This window comes from Sinohyriopsis cumingii, chromosome 2, assembly GCF_028554795.1.
Source record: "Sinohyriopsis cumingii isolate HCF-2022 chromosome 2, ASM2855479v2, whole genome shotgun sequence".
In the NCBI taxonomy this organism is placed as follows: domain Eukaryota; kingdom Metazoa; phylum Mollusca; class Bivalvia; order Unionida; family Unionidae; genus Sinohyriopsis; species Sinohyriopsis cumingii.
In genome coordinates this window covers 76784072-76804103 of record NC_142962.1, presented here as the reverse complement: position 1 = coordinate 76804103, position 20032 = coordinate 76784072, and the positions used below count along the sequence as shown (strand labels likewise).

At 37.0% G+C, this 20032-nt stretch overlaps 1 protein-coding gene across 1 annotated transcript; it reads right to left on the bottom strand.

Moving 5' to 3' along the window:
* Positions 1-827: 827 nt before the first annotated feature.
* LOC149805225 (uncharacterized) lies at positions 828-19708 on the bottom strand. The gene is made up of 9 exons (XM_089933691.1): positions 19563-19708; positions 16333-16454; positions 15505-15628; positions 6993-7098; positions 5555-5767; positions 4821-4915; positions 3871-3958; positions 2189-2381; positions 828-1889 (listed from the first exon to the last, which is right to left on the bottom strand). The coding sequence occupies exons 1-9, from the start codon at positions 19706-19708 to the stop codon at positions 1729-1731; spliced, it is 1248 nt and encodes a 415-aa protein (XP_089789817.1). The 3' UTR covers positions 828-1728.
* Positions 19709-20032: the final 324 nt, after the last annotated feature.

The following is a 20032-nucleotide window of genomic DNA, read 5'->3' as shown; positions in this document are numbered from 1 at the left end:
GTAGTTGGTTGTTAGTCGAGACAAAATGATTGGTTTGAATCAGAAAAGCGCAAAGACGCGTTTGGTTGTGCACAGATCACTGAAACGTGATTTATCTAGCTGCTTTGCCAAGTTTTTGTTGGGTAATGAGAAAAAAAGGTGTATTTCCAGGTCTGGGATTCGATCTCCAGTTTAGGAGTAAAGCATGATAACCACTTAGCTACCGCTATTCCATTTATCATGGTCAGATGAAGTTATTAGTGTGCATCAGAAACTGACAACTGATTGGTTGGGTTGGGTTGCTATAGCAAAGCAAATTAAATTACATGTCTGCAAAGGGACAAATTATATCACTAGCAAAAAATGACGTGCAATTTAAAATGAAACAAAGGACACAAAGTATAGTTGTTTTATTTTAAAACCATGCAATTGTACGTACAGCATGAATAATAATAATAAGAAGAAGAAGAACTATAATAATAATATTAAAAAAGCAATAATGTAAGAAACTAATAATAACACAATAATAATAACACAATAATAATAATAATAATAATAATAATAATAATAATAATTTATTACTATTATTATATAATGAAATAAAATAATAATAAAAATAATAATAATGCAATAATGATAATATTGATAATAATAATTGTATTATAATTATTGTTAATATTACTATTATTATATAATGAATAATAATATTAATAAAAATACTAATAATAATAATATTAACAATATCAATAATGACATAAACTAATAATAATAACACACAAGAACAATAATAATAATAATAATAATAATAATAATAATAATAATAATATAATAATAATAATCCTGAAATATCATAATCCTGAAATAACCAAATTATACTGATGTTTGAAAACGTATTCTTTTTGCCAAGTTTGGTCAGTTCTTAAATTAATCCACTCGATCACTATGGATAGTAAATGGTATCATTATCGCCAACGGTTCAGCTGCATCTGAAAACCTGTCCTTGTCGTAAGTTTGAATGATACATTACTGTTGGTTGACAAAGATTTTGTTTACGATCTAATCAACGTTGAAATTCATATAAAAAGAGTGCTGGTTATAATAAAAATCACTACTTTCATGAAAATAACATTTATCTTTTGAGAAAGGTTACCATGGTTCCTGACAGTCTTAAAGATAGAAAGATAGATGAATGGAAATAAATCTTATGATGACCAGAGTAATAAGACGCCTAAGGACCGTGTGCACCAATTAAAACATATTTTTCAAATTTTAGCACGCTTTTGAAATGTATTAAACTTCACAGTTAACGAAAGTGTTCCTTTAAGATCAAAGAATTCAAACCAATTCTTTTTGTCTTTAATATGATAGAAGCCGCATGTTGAAACAATGGCAAAATGATGATGATGATGATGATGATGATTTTAATCATGATGATGATAATATTCTTCGTGATACGAGAAGGACAAATACAATTTAAAAGGTATCTTGCAATAACTCTTTATAAAATCACCGATTTTTATCAAAATACTTATTTTCGTCATAGCAAATATTTCAGTAATGAATATTTTAAACGATTCTCTTTCCTAACCAATCTGAATTGGCTAAAAACGACTACAAGTTTAAAACGTTGTAAAACTGACAACGAGACAGAAATGCAACATATAATGCCCTTTCACGACATCTTTCCAAGAAAGTTATTTTGTGATGACGAATCACAATCCATTCTCATTCATGAAAAGGAAACCTCAGTCAGTCCAGACAGGCTCTGTTATTCTCATCACTTTTGTGTGCCCAAGACACCGAGGAAGTAGGGTAAAATCCCCAGCACTTTGGAGAGAACATCCTATTTCTACACCATCCAAAAGCCAGTTTCCCGTCAAACGAAACAAGCTTTTGCTTGATAATTTGTCCTGTAGCAAAGAAAATGAATACATTTAATAATAATAATAATAATAATAATAATAAAGAAACTGCTTGTTTGATACGATAGAATATCTTTCATCGACAACATTGATTATGCATATATTGTGTACTGTGCACAAAAATGAACCATATTAAATAAATGAAGATCTTTCGTTTGAAATCGATATTAGTATTGTTCTATTTCATGGGTTCTTATGCCAACGTCACGATTAGAGTATTAATTCTAAAATACCACGTTTTCGTTTTCAAGAAAATGAGCCATTCTCATCAGATTGTTTGTTTCTACCTTCTCTGATATTCAAATGTCCTGTTGTCCCTGTCTTTTCCGCTGTAACGCAGGTGACATAAATGTTCTCTGATGATCCCAGGTTTCCGCGTCGTGCCGAACGATGGCCAGGTCCATAGACCAGAGCGAATTCACTTTTTGCTTCACAAGGGATTAACAGTTTTGGTGGGGGAGTTGGCTTCTTAAAACAACCCTGTGAAAAAGACGTACAATTTAAATGTAAGTGTACGAAGCTGTTCAAAGTTGTTTCAGTTTCAGACACACATATCTCTCTCGTTTTCAATAATTTTAGTGATAAAAATGTACGTCCTTTATTGTGTAGGAGTAATAATAACATCATTATCTTCGAATTCATCGAAATCAACATTATCTTCATCATCATTATCATTTTATCATCATTGTCATCATCGAAAACAATTTTCATACCATATTATTTTATCATCATTGTCATGATCGAAACCAACATTATCATCATTACCACCTTTATCATCATCATCATCATCATCATCATCATCATCATCATCATCCCAACATCTAAGTACCCGAAATTTTATTCAGTACAAAACCCACTCCCAATCAGAAAATCCCAAATTTAAATATGATACCACTGAGTGGTATATATTTGGTAAGTAACATTTAACAAAGAAAATAGGGGCCTTGAGTGGCTGAGTGGTCTAAAGCGCTCTTCGTTACTGATCACTGCCATCTCACCTCTGTCTGAATGGGTTCGAGTCTCGGATTTGGCTAATGTAGATATGTGAGAAAGCTTCTCGTGGGTCGGTGGTTCTTTCCGGGGTTTTCCTGGGTTCTTCCTCCACCATTAATACTGGCCGCCATGTATAGCCTATCCTGTGCTGAAAAATGGCGTTAAACCCTACAACAACAACAACAAAGAAAACAGCTATTACAGTACTAACTCGTTTTTAGGAAAAACTTCTTAGGTCTTAGCTGACTACTGCATTAAACATCCAGTGACCATGATATCGCAGATGACAATTAATCGTTTCCCTTGAAACCAATACTAAGAATTCCGTACACAAGCGCATCATGCAACGAGTTGGATGCGAGTCCACCAACCAATCATGCAATTCAAGCGGGTTTTTTTGGGACTTGATTTAGAACAGGTTTTCAGAGAATTCCGTCAGAAAGTGAAAATGACATCACTAAATAACAAATTATAAGAATGAGATTTCATTAGTTACCGGCCTATGCCCTTAGTTTTCCGATATAGCAATGATACCAGTCATCTCTGTCGTCTTAATATATTTTTAAAAAGTGCATCCAAATTCACAAACGCTATATTAAGCATAAGGAGAGTTCTCTCCATCTTAAAATGGTTTTGACGCCATTTTCCAGCACAAGATAGGTTTAGATGGTGGCCATTATACCTGGTGGAGGATGAACCCAAGGAAACCCCGGTAAGAATCACCGACCCACGGGAAGCTAATGAAATTTTTTATCACATACCCACATTGACTCGAACCCATGCAGAGAGGGTGAGATTGCAGTGATTAGTAAAAGCGATCGCCTTAGACCACTCAGCCATCTGGGAACCAAGACGGAATTCGGTACAGAAGAGTAAGTAAATTATATGGCAAAATGTTCTCAGTGTCAGCATCAGTCTCTGACGATATATACTGTACTGTGTTTAGAAAAGTTGTATGCAGTACTAAAATACTTACAGAAGATGGCGGAAGTTTGATTGCATACACATTGGATGTGAAACTGAAGATGTCTCGTGCAACCTTACTGCAATCAATATCTGAAATTCTGTAAATATATATGATATACAGAAATGTAGCAATTTGAAATTACTTTTCAAAGAAAGTAACAAGTAAACTATTTTATTTTACACTGTTTCCCACATCCTGGTCATATTCGATAAACGGAATTGACCAAAGAAAAGTTGAAATGATGATAAAAGAAGAAAATATGGAGAAATATTGAAATAGATCATTGTAATGTCAATAAAGGAAACGAAACCTCTAATAATTGAACTGACATAGATATACAGTGTATACATAGTGTAAAATTGTAAATAGTGATAGTGACATTGATAACTTCTCTCTGTGTCTCTGTCGGTCTGTGCCTCTCTCTCTCTCTCTCTCTCTCTCTCTCAGATCCATGGTGCACGTGTGTATATCATGAATGTAGATAAACGACTGATACCTAGGGCTGGTGTCAATCAGTACGTGTGTATGTCATCAGCTCTGTCTACCCCTCCCCCCTTAGTATCTTAGTGAGTGACAAACATGACCAAGCAATGGAAAGAAAATACTCGGCTCGTTCATAAAATCCACCAAACAGATTTGATTTATTCATTCGATCAATCCTGAGACTTAAATTGCTTTTATTTTAAAGGAATGATTTGCTTGTATCGACAACGGAGCTAAGGAAACGTTTGAATAGGATCATTCCTTGGTTTATTAGAAAAATGTGGTGAGAAAAAAGAAAACTAAAACTTAAAACTTACGATAACAGTTTTAAATTCAACTGAGCAAAAATGTGCAAAAATAAGAAAAGCATAAACAAAGCTTATTTATTGATGTACTATCTTTAAAAATCTTTTTTCATCTTTCATTTGATCGTTTTGGGAGTGCAACTTATTGTTTTGCCTGACACTACGACTTACTGTTTTGCCTGACAGATCATCATCTGGTTTGTAAGCCCTTTCTGTATCTCAAGTTCTAAGCGTTTCTCGATGTCTTTTCTCAGTTCCGCCTCGGCCTAGTTGAAGTTTCAACAAAAAAATCATCAAATATGTAAAATTTCCATTAAAACTGATATTATTGAATGTTCCCTAAAATACTACTATTTTCACGTAAAGATAACTGCTTTGACTCGCTCTCTGTACACATATGCGATACTCGAATTTATTGAGAGATACAGTCTTCAAGCGCTTCTCGATGGCAAATATTAGACCATAATATCTAAAACCTCTTCACCTTCTGTTCTATATAGAGTTTGTGGTGGTGTCTATTGATCCGTGGTCGCCCACCACAGGATATGTACAGCTGATGGACTCTTTTACAGTTATGCCAAATATTCAATAAGTGATTTTTCCTGAAATTGAATTATATTACAGTTTTTTTCCTTCGTCGATTGAATAGAAGCAAAATCATATTTTTTCAAATTATATTTTTATTTTACTGAAAAAGATCTTAGTGATTGCTATCCTAACAGATTCTGCCTTTTCGAGGCAAGAATATTCGAGCAAGACAAACGTTAATTCAACAACCTCCAGCTACTGACACATGTGTGCATGGCACTTTGAAAAATAAGTATTCCACACAGAAGAAATATAAATCATTAGACCTCTCTCTCTCTCTCTCTCTCTCTCTCTCTCTCTCTCTCTCTCTCATATACCTGTTTTAGATTTTGCCGAAGTTTATTTTCCTCAGCGATAAGTTGCCAATATTTCATTGACCAGTATTGACTTTGGTTGTCTTTGAAGTTGTCAATTGTCTTCTGTAACTTGCTTTGACTTTTTGTCTTCTTGGATAGAATTTTCTCAGTTTTGTTCTGGACTACTTTTAGATTTCCTTCAACACCCATGTAGTGTTTAGCAAGCCAGTATTTCTGTTAAAGATATCACCATAACATATTTATGAAACATTCTTCTAATTTATCCAATGTTTGTGTGTGATTATAGACTATTTCAAACAATTTAGAGAACGTTTCAAAATTGTACAATCGGAGATTTAACTCCAATATAAATGATATATAATTTTAATTGGAAATTGAACGAAAAGAACGATTTATCCCTAGCTTTTCTTACAAATCCAAATAAGAACGTCATTACACTTAGGTTAATCAAATATGTCGCTTTACTATAGATTCTTTTTTGCATCCTCAAAATATGGAGTAAATAATTAGGCGTAAATTAAAAGAACAGAGTAATCAAATAAGTGTTTAAGTAAATTAGCTCTTACTAAATGATTAAGTAAGTCGACAGATAAATAAGTAATAAAGGAGTTATAAGTAAGTAACGAAGTAAGTAAGGAAGGAAGGACGTAGGTAAGTAAGTGAGGAAACAAGTCAGTACGGAAGTAAGTATGTATGTATGTAAGTAAGAAAGTAAGTAATCAGTCAAAGAGTGATTAGGTCTGCAGTTTAGTATATCATTAAGTAGGTACATGTCCGTAATATAGTATATCATTAAGTAGGTACATGTTAGTAATATAGTATATCATTAAGTAGGTACATGGTAGTAATATAGTATATCATTAAGTAGGTACATGGTAGTAATATAGTATATCATTAAGTAGGTACATGTTAGTAATATAGTATATCATTAAGTAGGTACATGGTAGTAATATAGTATATCATTAAGTAGGTACATGTTAGTAATATAGTATATCATTAAGTAGGTACATGGTAGTAATATAGTATATCATTAAGTAGGTACATGGTAGTAATATAGTATATCATTAAGTAGGTACATGGTAGTAATATAGTATATCATTAAGTAGGTACATGGTAGTAATATAGTATATCATTAAGTAGGTACATGTTAGTAATATAGTATATCATTAAGTAGGTACATGGTAGTAATATAGTATATCATTAAGTAGGTACATGTTAGTAATATAGTATATCATTAAGTAGGTACATGGTAGTAATATAGTATATCATTAAGTAGGTACATGGTAGTAATATAGTATATCATTAAGTAGGTACATGGTAGTAATATAGTATATCATTAAGTAGGTACATGTTAGTAATATAGTATATCATTAAGTAGGTACATGGTAGTAATATAGTATATCATTAAGTAGGTACATGTCAGTAATCTATTGTTTACCTCCTGCACAACCTGTAGCTCTGTCACAACTTGTTGGTGCGACTTGGTGGTTTTGTGCATACTCTCTATCGTCCGATTCCATTTCTTAACTAGCTTCGGTGGGAACCTGTAACAAGGTTACGGCATTTATATAAAAATGTTCACACAGCTACAGATGGCGTATATCTAGTTTTACTGTTGCAACTCAGGGTTTACGCTGGTATCAATAAAACAAAAAAACGAGTACTTCAAGTCTCCAGTGTTTGATAAGCCGGCTGTTTGTTTGGCAAATAGAGTAAACATTATTATTATTCGGCGCACCTCGTCTATTTCAGCGAGACAGAAATATGCCTCATATATATGACGGCAGAGTATTTGACAGAAAAATCATACATATTGTCAGCCAGAAATGTCTTTGCTACAACGAAACCGCAATCTTTTCAGACCACCGTATCTATTTCTACAATTGGGTTTGATCATTAGGGTGACCGAAAAGTAGCGAATTAAAAATAGTTCGACTTATTTGCATCTTCTCGGTCAATAATTGTTTTGTGAATACCCGTTTTGGTCCAAATGCCATCAGTCGGGGCATACATTCAAAGTATACATTCAAGGTATGATCAGTAGGTTTGACCTCGGTGTTGGGAATTGTTGTTGAGTTTAATTATAGTAGCGTTCGCACAATTGTGCATGTGACACTTTTTCTGACTGCACCGCAGCCTGCTAGTTGTTCCTGGGGAAGGGGATGGTGCCACCTCCCCCAGGCTTTTATGGATTCAAGGAACCCTGATAGTTTGGCCTCAGTCTGTGGGTCCATAAAGGTCCCTACAGTTGAATGGTTGGCTGTCATTAGTGGGAAGGAGAGCTTGGGAACGGTCCTGCTTGCTTTACATCGCTGGTTTCTTGTTGCATTTGCCAGGTGTGTTTTTTGTGTTTTTTTGTTTTTTTCGAGATTTTCTTTTTTTTTATTTTTTTATTTTTTTCTTTTATTTCTTCAAAATCTTCTAAAAGGAGGGGGATGTTCTATGCTGTTTATAGAGGTTCTTAGTAGATATCATGTATGAAGAGAGATTTTCAAGGTTATTATGGGATTACTAGTCGAGGTGTTTAGGGTGTGTTTCCTACGTTATGTTATTTATAAGTTTTTAGATATTACCTCTTTAAGTTATTTATTAATTGATGTTTTTAGAGATTGAATGTTATTTATACTTTATTTAGCAAGAGACCGGAGTCCTAGCCGATTACACGGTTCGTTAAGGACATCTAGGACAGGAATCCTAGTTGATTACTCGGTTCGTTAAGGACATCTAGGACATCCGATTTTGCGGTTTCCTTAGTTTTTTATAGGTGCTTCGTAAGTGAATTATTTATTAATACTTTTATAAAACTGAATGATATGTTATGGTTTTTTATGTGGTGGCTTCTAAATTTATTTAGCTAGTTACTGGGTCTTTTGGTTTTGTGGGGATAGTAATTATATTTTGTTCCTAAGTCCTGCTGAGTCTATGAATTGATTTATATTTTTATATGCTGATTGTTTATTTTTATTAGAGTCCATAAGTAACTCTGGGTATGTGTTGGGAATAAAGATATCTGTTTCAATCAGAACTATATCGCGATCACACCAGCAAACATGACCCTCCGAGTGTTGCCTTTCTTATATTATGCTATGAAATGTAATAACACCAAATGCGTTATTTTTCAAACAACAAGAACCAACAAACAGCAATAAAACGAAATATAAACATTTTTCACAAGCTCAGCAAGGTAACATACTGGGTCATGTTGATATACAATGATATTCATCTTAAAGTAGTCCTCGAATTTTTAAGTTAGGTTAAAATCAATATTAACGTTGTTCTTTGTGTCAATTACATTCATTCCTGTAAAGTCGATAAGGACATTCAGTCTGTATGAGGTTTATACTGACCAATATAAAAATTGGGAAGCTCGTGTTGTTCAGTATATCTATATCGTGTGTTTACCTTTTGTCCATTATTGTAGATTTTACTATTACGTATGGTTGTTCATGATTGTAGATTAAAAATAATACAGTTATCATCTGTGAGCAACATGCTTTCTTGGATCAGGTCCAGGCAATTGGATTTCCCTTTTGCAAAAATCATATTAAAATTGTGTTTGTTCGGTTATTGGCTAGAATTTAAGTAGTCAGACGTGGATTTGTTCTCGAATACAATGGAAATTTTCATTCTATCATAGGTCAGATGACAATCTGTTTATAAGGTTGTTTACATCAAAATTATTCGTTCCTTCTTAACATGAGTCTTTTTCGTTGGCGAAGAGCAATTCACAGATGAGACCTCTCTTACTTTAGTCTTAGCACGGAGAAGGGCGATGTTGAACAGCTTACCGTCAGCTGGATGTACACTACCTCGCTGAAGTCTTTGAACGCGTACTGGAGGAGTATGTAGAAGAATTTGCAAAACAAAAAGCGATGGCGCAAGGATGCAGCCTTGCTTCACTCCGTTGGTGACTGGAAAGGCCTCCGATGTTGCGCCGTTGAAGCACACTGTGCTGTGTGCTGTGCACGTTCTCGTGGAACGACGTGACGACAGAGAGTAGTTGTGGGGGGTAGCCGATATTCTGCAGAAGCCTGAAGAGTCCGCTCCGACTGACCAGGTCAAATGCTTTCCTCAGGTGTATTTAAAGGATGTAGAGGAGCATTTGCTGATCGCGACACTTTTCCTGCAGCTGGCGTAGTGAGAAGATCATATTAGAGTTGACCGGCCGGCTCGGAAGCCACACCGAGACTCTGAGTAGACGCGAACGGATTTTCCGACAATGCTGATGAGGGAGAATCCCTGGTAGTGGTTGAAGTCGATACGGTCCCCTCTGTTCTTGTACAAAGTGACGATGTTGGTATCCCGCATGTCCTGGGGAATGTGTCCCTGTTCGCAGTACGTGAAGTACGTCCAGAAGCTCGAGCACTGCTGGTTTCCCACTGTTGAGGACTTCAGGTTAGATGCCGTCGCTCCCTGGAGCCTTCCCAGAAGCGAGGCAATCGATGGCTTTTGCGAGCTCTTCCATGATGGGCGATGTGTCTAGTTCCTCCATGACTGGCAGGTCTGGGATGGCGTCCATGGTGGAATCGGTTTTGGGTTGCATACAGCTCGAGATAGTGCTCAATCTATCGCTGCAGCTGTTTCCCTGGTCTGTGATGACTTCGCCCGCCTTGGACATCAGAAGGGCGGTCTTAGAGGTGGGAGCCTGTCGCCTTCTTTAAACACTAGTACATGCCTCTTGCATCCTTGGTTTCGCCAACTGTCTGTATACTGGTGCAGAGGTTCAGGTAGTAGGTGTTGACTCAGCGGCGGGAGGTTTTCTGGGTGTTGTTCCTGGCAGTCATGAGGGCTAGGGATAGGTGCAGCCTTGTTTGCCAGGAGGGCTTTCCTCTTCGCCTCAGTCACGGGCTCCATCTCCTTCCAGTTGGCCTAAATACCAGTCGGCATTTATACGCTCGTTCTTTTCGTAGGCAGCGATGGCTGAATTGTACACAGCGTCACGGAGGTGGCGTCATCATGTCTCTTTGGTGAGAGCCTCCTGCAGTTTGCTTATGAACTGCTGTGTCTTCTCTAGGTTACTTGCACAGCTGGTGTTGATGGCGTGATACAGCTTATTGGGTTATCACATCGTGATGTCTACGAGGGAGTGGCCCGTGTCGCAGTCGGCACTGTGGTAGCTGTGGGTGAGGAGGACACTGGTCAGTTCCGCACGCCTGATGATGACAAGGTTTAACTGGTGCCAGTGGCGGGAACGTGGGTGTCTCCATGATACCTGGTGGATCTCCTTCCATTTGAAGTAGAGGTTGGTCACACAAAGGCTGTGGAAGCAGCACATCTTCAGCAGTCGCCTACCATTTCCGTTAATCATGCCCATTCAGTGAGAGATAAAGAGATGTACAAATATATGTATATGTGCGAGACTATTTTCATCTTTGTATAACCAGAGGCCTAGCTACTTGATGGAAATCATTAAGTCAAATGAACAACACAGACCCTAATCTTCCCGTATATTATAAGGTGACAGATCTGGGCCCAAGTTTTGCACTTAGATGAGCTTAACATTATGCAGTTAAGGACCTTTGTTTAGGTGATTATCAAGTTTACAAACCAGCAACCTTATATTGATCAATTTAAGGTTAACATGGTGTATATACCTTAGCAGCACTTAAGGAGTATTGTAAATATAATCAAATTTATTTAGTAAATTATATTTCTCCCTGGATACTTAACCAGTCTCATTAACATTAGGAATATAAGCCCTACTACTTCCCGGATTAAGCCCTCCCAAAGACAAAAAATCGTCTTTTCTGTCTATATTATATGCACAAAGGGAAATAATTCTTGCCCATTAACTTCCGTTGCCTCCTACAGTTGGTGCAAGCTTTAAACTCAGCGGAACATCATGTAACGTGATGCTCGCATTGTGAGAATAAATGAGGGTAGTAATGTAATGTGATCGGATTAGTATTCAAACAGAAATAAAATTTACTGAAAAAATTGCTTTCTCCTACGAATACGATCGAGGATCAAATTAACTTTAGGAGAAAAGGTAATAGGCGGAACTACCCATATTAAGTTTAATCCACTGTCCTTACTTGCTAGCAACACAACCGTAGGAGACGTGAATAAAACCGGTGCCCTTCCTGAGGATGTGCTGATGTCAGTTTGGTCTCATAGATGCTTGTGTCATTGAGACTGGGTATACCGATCCAGAGTATCACACAAGTCTCGTAAAAGGTGGACTGCATTTCAACCGATGGAGTTGATTATATCTTTGATAGAGGTATAACGGCCAAAGAAAGGTTCGCAGAGGTTACTTTTATCTCATCAGCAGATATATTCATAACGAGAATCTTGTTCTAGTGATATGTCAGTAAATGCCGTGCACAGTACCCACTTCAACCACTCAATGTTTATGTCCCCTTTCTTCAGTTTATCTTTGGGCTCCACAAACTGACTCAGAGTCTGAGGAAATCTGTCAGGTCCTGTTTGAAATCTTCTTGGGTTGTGTCTATACAGAAGAGAGGTCGTATGATAAAATATTGAATGTCCACTGACGGCAACCAATTTCTGCCAATGAAACAATGTCGTTTCATAACTCCCGCCGAGTCTTCTGATAGAAACTGAAGGTAGGCTGTGTCAAAAGTGAAGGCAAGTAGTTCGAACTCTATCAGGAAACAGGTTTGCATGAAAGGGGTTTCAATGATATCTATATCAATGCTCGCAATTCTTTGAATTCAGCCAGGTCAGAAACCATCACACATTCCATTATGGAAAACAGCGTGAGTTATTTAGGCCTATGACCAAGTTCCTCCTTACCAAGATGACGAAACATATTTTTAATAGTAATTGGAAAGGGAAAAAAACCTACTTGTGAGACAGAGGCAAGCAAAGGAACAATGTTATTTAAGCATTTCATGTTGAAGGCCTTCTAGTCCAGTTCGTTCCATGATTTCCTGTAAATCCCTTTGGACAAGAGCTAAGCGTGAAGGAGAAGACATCCGGCAAGGATGGAACACGGGGGTCCGAAGCTATTTGCAAAGATTTGGCCTGCCAAGGATCTCCCTGGGTCTTCCCGAATTTCAGCGAACGTCCTGATCTCAAGCACCCACGGTGTTTCCTTTACCAGGTCGGACAGTATTTCATGCAGGAATGGAGAGGACGAAAGGAGAGTTGGTAAAACGATAATCGAGGCTCTTCTCATGCAATACGAATCTCCAGCTCGCTTGGCTGAAAGAGATCAATCCAAAACTGTATGAAAAAAAACAAGAGTTGAGCGCATTATTTGTTTACAACCCTCTAGATACATCTGTTTCCGAAACTAATTAGCAAATTGTGTTCCTATAAAGGCTTATGATCAGGGTTGGCTTTTGGTTTGTACAGCGAACGATCCATACCTCCTTGTCTCCGATCATCACGCCATTGAGGGTGAATCGGTGATGATATATAAGTCAATGGTTGTTGAGTTGAGAGATAGAGGGGCTGTTGTTGGGACGCCTGATTCATCATGTCATCTATTTTGTCATCAAAAAAACAGCTGAGGCGATCCAAAGGGAGGTTCGCAAAGTCAGGGTGGAATGTGCATTGCCGGTCTTTTCTGCAAACCAGAAAAGAAGATAGCTAGAGAGGCCAAGTCCAACAACGAAGTTGCTATTAATCTATGAACGAATTTCGATGTGATCTGCAGAATGTACTGTAGAGAAGCAAGCTGAGTCAGATTGACCGCAGCCTAATTCTTGTCTAACGCTGAGATATCTATGAAGAAGGCGTTGGAATGGGTCTTATATCAGTGAGTTTGGAAAGAAAGCTGGAAGAGGACTTTCGGAAGAAAGAAAGGCTTTGGAATTGCTTGTATCACTTATCATCGCAGATTGGCTCTCGGCGATTTCCTTCATTTTTCCCGACTGGGGAGAGACGGATAGAAGAGTTGATCTCCTCCTCGTCAAAAACAATTGAGGGTTGCCCTTTCCCGAGTAGAGTAGGGGTATGACGGACACCTCATAAAGTCCTCCATTGCCGCCAAAAAGCTGTACTCAGGCACGTAATATTATGATCGGAGTTTGAAAGATCACCAGGTTTTTCCCATACCCAGTGTGCGGGTCGTCCTGGTCGGGATCAAGATCACCATACGTATAATATACTCTCGGAGCAATAGACGAGACTCTCAAGGTACTATCCAAGACGGTAAGCTGGGAGGAAATTTCTAGCAGTATCAGCACATAGTTTTCATGCAATTGGCTTATCGAGATCAGATACACATAGTCAGAACGGGATTCGAACGTACGGATGACAGTGTAGACGGCAGTACTGCAGAAGTAATGGTTATTCTAGGCGGAAGGACATATGTATCAATGAGATCCCCGATGATGTCAACTTTCCATGGCTCAACTTGACGATATGTAAAGGAACCCATACGGTCACTGAACGGTATTGATTGAGAGTCGGGCGGCTGAAAGGTTCGAAAGGCAGCCGAGACATCGTGAAAAATATGATGAGGTTAAAAGGTATCTATCGAGAGCTGGACGGCTGGATGGTACGGTCGGCATCCCAGACGGGAGCAAAACTGAGGGGCTGATTGACGGCACGGCACGGCTGATTAAAGTCATTTATAAACCCCGCGTGCCAGTACTTACAGGTCCGAAGGCCATGCTCGGAAATACCGGAGGATGTACAGTTGGTCTAATACAGATAAAGACGGGATACATTGGCCACAACTAGTCAGCTATGCCATAGTTTGTTATACCAAACGTCGCACCTGTAACTCCAGAGACGATATAGACGGTGAAGAAGACGTCTCAGCTTCCACCGTGCCCCAGATGTAACAGCGTCTCCCACTATATTGGTCAAACACTCAGTATAAAGTGAATATTAAAAACATCAATAATCTAAATCATTTGATTACTGAAGTTTAAAAAACATTAGTGCTCTCTGTACTTTGATTTCCAACGTTACTCCCTTGCAGCTTTTCTTTGAAATATCGACTATGTATTCTCCAACCAACTGGCGCACATGTTGCACGTAGACGATGATGTGAACTTTGTACTTGTGAGACGAACGGGAGGACTTACACCACCTGGACTGCCTTGTGTTTGGTGGAATCTCCCCCAAAAGGATCTAACGTCAGGACTAAGAGAGATGATCTTAGTAGGACGGGGATAAATTGGCCACAACTAGTCAGCTATGTTGTCGTTTGTTGTACCAAACGTCGCACCTGTAACTCCAGAGACGTTGTAGACGATGGAGGAGAAGTCAGAACTTCATCCATCCTCAGATTTAATAGTGTATCCTATCAGACTGACCAAAGAGTCAGTATAAAGTTAATATTTAAAACATTTGATTTTTCAAAAGTTAAACAAATATCAGTACTCTCGGTACTTTGATTTCCGACGTTACTCCCTGCAGTTTTTCAAAGAAATGTCGATCACGTGTTCTCCAACTAACGAGCGTACATGTTGCATGTAGACGATGACATATGTACACTTTGTACTTGTGAGACACAAGTCATGAGATTTCTTGCTGGCTTTCTATTCTTGCATTTATCTTACGTAGTTGTCATAGTTAATTTTGGAACGACAAAGTAAGAACTTAAAAAAAAACAAAACGAAAGGCATAGGTAATGGCGTTACGAGCTCAAGAGACACCCGCTTTACCAGGGCTTATAAAAAAAATCACACTGCGCGCAAACACTAACTTTGATAAGTTATATTACAATGCAGCCGTGTAGACCCATGGGGTCAGAGAGCGCAGAAACAAAGTCCGCCTAAGTGAAACAATTCAAATAATTATTCTCAGAATTAATTTAAAAAATTATGTCAACCTACCGTAGATAAAGACGAATTATGTCCAAAACATACGTTGTCTTCAATGGATGAAATGAAAATAGTAAAAATATCCACATGGTATCGGAAGGCAAAGTCAATGATGTCTGTAAGTCCACCTGCGAAATCTTAAAATTAGTGACACTTATATACAGCAAGGGAAGGTAATGGCAATATAAACAACCAACTTACATTTCCTCCTTTTCGACGCTTGCATTAATCTTTGTGTCCTTTTCAGATATCTCGCAGGGTTTGGAACCAACAAACGCAGCAGTTTTGATGGAGTCCAACAATGTCAGGGTTATCGGGGGCACCACTGAAAATAAAGCGAACGAATATCCTTATTATGTCAGAATCAAAAACATTTTTCCATTTCTGTGCCCGATTAAATTTACAACAATGATCTTAAAACCATACTATCTAAGCTTTCTTGTTGTACACTATGAGGATAATGATGATTCTAGTTGTAGTAGTTGTTGTTGTCCAAAGCAATGATGATCAAAGTCAGATAAGGAGGGGACGATTTTAAAGATACCCAAATCTCTTTCGTGTATACAAATATGCTTCATATTTAAATCCTAATTAGCTTTCCTTCTTTTCCTACATGTACATTCTATCGAGAGTAATTAAGTTTATCTGCTTATTGTGAGCTTGCCTTGATGTGACAATTCTTGGATGTATCTATGCATCAAGTACACTCAACCGATTAACAGTGAACATCACTATCAATTTGTGCCCGGATTGTCCACAGGTAAAGCAAAACTTCATTCCTCTAATGTTCACAACCTAAGAACCACATAGTGTAATTGTCCAACTGATGCACGCTGTCTCTGTCATCATAATAACTGTTTTTTAAGAGATTATTAAGACCGGCAAGGAGAAGTAATTTCATCGCGCTTGACCATGTTTCTTGAGTTTGTTGTGGAGAAACCAGAAATATATACAATATATAAATATATTACTTTTGACTACTTTAGTGTAATTCAAAGACAAAAGAAATATAAAAGAAAGAAAACTGACCTTGTGTTTCCTGAATCTTGATGACATCTCTCAAGACTTTGGAACAAGTAGACTTTTTCTCGTCACCACATTCTCTTGCTAGAGTTGCGGACAGTTTTGCGAAATATTTGACCTGATCAAACCTAAAAAGAATATTTATTTCGGCATTATTATCCATAAATACAAGATATAAAGCAATCAGAATTGAGAAAGATCAAATGGAACACTATAAAGAGATGACAGAAAAGAGGACAAAAAGGAGGACAGCAAGAATAAGGAGAAGCAAAACGATGATGGTAATAATGATGACGATGATCATTATAATCGTTCTCGTCGTCAACGTCACCATTATCATTACATAATTATGATGAGAAGATGTGGAACAGGAGAGCAAAGAAGAAAATAGTTAAGTTTGGTTTTCCAGCACTCATTCATTCTGTCTTCCGACGATTTATTGATAGTAAAAGTTGTCAGCAAAATCACCTATTCAAAGTTCATTTGATTTTCATCTTTTTGTTTAAAGCAAAGAGGTTCAAGGGACAAGACGAATAATTTCGATATGCCTATTTTTAAAATAATTCACTAGAATGTTCTGGAAGACGCAATAGACACACTGATAGACGGGGGAGGGGTAGAATAATAAATAGGGTTGCATTACTTTTACACCCCTTCAGTGTTATTTATAATTAAGCCAGAATTAGAATAAACCTTTGCTTTCTAACCATCTATTAATGAATGGCTATATTTACTTACACCACAGCCTCCACGCAGCTTTGTTTAATGTTTGCGATGTAAATAGTTTCCATTTTGTTCAGTAATGGCTAATCGTATTCGAAGTCTCAACAGCGACGACACGTATTAAAATGCGTTGCATACGCCATAAGACGTAAATGACAACAGTAACTATGGTAGACTAGTGACGTCAAGTGTAAATGACGTTGCGCGACATACCGAATATCATTCGCTGATTCAGGCTTCGTTCATTAACCTCTAATTTTATAAATAAATTACGGTTCATGGATGAATCGAGGGAAGTTTCATCTTGTTATTCAAACAGTCGAAGCTGCACACATCATCTTTCCATCTTTAATTACATTTAATAAAGTAAGTTCTGTTATAGTCGATGAGTATGCCATAACTCAAAAACTAATGTACGTATGGAAATTTAAACTACCCAGCAATGGAAGCGGTGTTGGTGGACATATGCTCAGTTTTATTTCCCTTTAAATATATATAACTGATTAACTATTATGAAATTATCAATGAAGATTATAACTAGAACCTTGTAGATACGTCAAACATTATCCAAACAAGGAATCCAGTATTTCATTTATTAAACATTACACGTCAGAACTAATGTTAAATAATGTGCATTTAAACAATTACTGTACGAAGATTTGACAATTGCAACATCTCATAATATAAGATTTTAAAATTATAAATCAAGGAGATTATTTTTAATTAATTTTATATTTTTAAAAAAAATGTTATTTAAAAAGTAAACCGATATAGAGGAATGTGGTAGACTGCACAATAATTTTGCATTTATAATTTTGTCAGTTTTCTGAAAATTGTAAATAAAATAATCCATTGGTAACGTTAGACAGGTTTGACAACTCGAAATGACCAATGTTGTAGGCAAAATACTTTAGTGCAGGTTGATCCCCACCAAATCAGTTACTGAGTGTGTGTTTCCTGACAACTAGGAATGGCAATGAAAGTGACCAAATACGATAAATTTATCAATGAAGTTTCCAAGAAAATTTAAGTCTATCGAATATGTAGTATCCAGAAGTTGAATCCAATTGGATTATTTTAACAGACATTCCATCTCCTAATTATCAGTTAGCTTGAATGAAAGTCTTTTAAATTATGAAAGGCCTAATTAAAGAGCATGATTACAAGAAGCATGGTCACATGACATATAAATGTTTTATCTGCGAATAGCAGGTATACCTCAATATCCTTTCACGCTACTGCCTATGTGGTGGCATCATTTTAATACACAGTAATGCAGTTTAATTATCTAGTATTTAGAACAATATATAAAAGAAGTCATTTCTTGTGTATCCTTGTGTAATGAGATCCTCTAAGTTATGATCTGTATTATGAAGTTTAATTTTGCTCTCTCTCTCTCTCTCTCTCTCTCTCTCTCTCTCCTTAAAACCCCTGGTGGCCGAGTGGTCTAAAACGCTCGCCTTCACCGGTCACTGCCATCAAACGTCTGCGTGAGTTTGAATCTCGGGCTCGACCAATGCGCGTATGTGAAAAATCTACCAGTAACTTCCCTTGGGTCGGTGGTTCTTATCTGTTTGTTTTTTCTCCCGCGTTATTCCTCCACAAATAATACTGTATTATGGAGGGGAATTACCGCCATAATTCTATGCATTTTCTAATCTTCTTGATGCATTATTGTAAATGGTTGCTTGCAAGTGATAATTCTATCCATGAAGATTGTATTCTTCATTGATGATAATTGTACGTAGTTTGCAAGTGCTACTTCCTTCTGCGTTATTGTCAATGACTGCTTGCAAGTGCTACATTCATAATTCTAGTCATGAATTTTCTATTCTTCATTGATGCAAGCTGTAAAAGGCTGCTTGCACGTGCGTAGATCTGCTTTCCTTCTGCGCCATTGTATCTTGCAATTTGCCAACTACTGAATTGATTATGTAGTTTGTCGTAAAACAAATGCTATGTCAGTTATTACAAGTTTTAGTATTCTATTTATAAACTTGCTACATCACAAGTAACACAAATTGCACCTTCTACAATCATGATTATAATGTAGTATCAAGCACGTTGCAAGTTAGCATCACAGAAGTTAGCATAAAATAATGCGTCATTATGACAAGAGATGGCGCTGTGACATGTCCATTTCTTACAATACGACTTCTCCCCTGACCCTAGCATCAAAAGGTTATACCACTTTACGGCATGTTTGGGCGTGTTGCTTAAAATATCATTCGAATAATATTACCGCATTAGAGTCAGCTGAAGATAGGCGGCTTGCAAGAAGCACACAACAAATTAAATGTGTCAAATTGTATACAATTAGATGTATTTACACAATGCTATATTTCCGCTGACCCTTGCTGTCTCTTTTGTGAATATTTGAGAGAGAGACAGACATACACACATACAAAGTCGATATCCATGTAAAAGTCATCTGGCAAATTTCCATATATTTTAAGGTAGAAGGGTTGTTTCATCCTGATCATTGCCACAGTTACCTTAATTATAATACAAACCTTTGCATAATTCCATCAACATAACTCCTGTTAACATGGGAATCAGTCATGAAAAATTCAAGCCAACATTCTTTTACCTTACGAAATATCTGACATATTTTTAGCTTCATTTTCTTTGAGACGTTTCCGTACTCATAATTCAGCATTTTTATCCACTCGGACGTTATTTGGAATACAATAATTGACTTTTATTTTGAATCTACAGCATTAATTTCCAACAGTTATGATGACCCTTGAATTTTGAAAATCTCATTTCTTTTCCGTACTTTTAACGTTTTCTTTACCAGGTATTATATGGGATTGGTGTTTTGTGTGGGAGTTCTTCGAGGCCCCTAATATGACTATAGTGTCCCCAGCAACAAGAAACCAAACTTTTTAATATTTCCACTGATCTCCATCACTCTGTGTTGTAGCAAGCTGTCCAATAAGTATTTCCATGTAAGTAATGCACCTCGCTTACTACATCTACA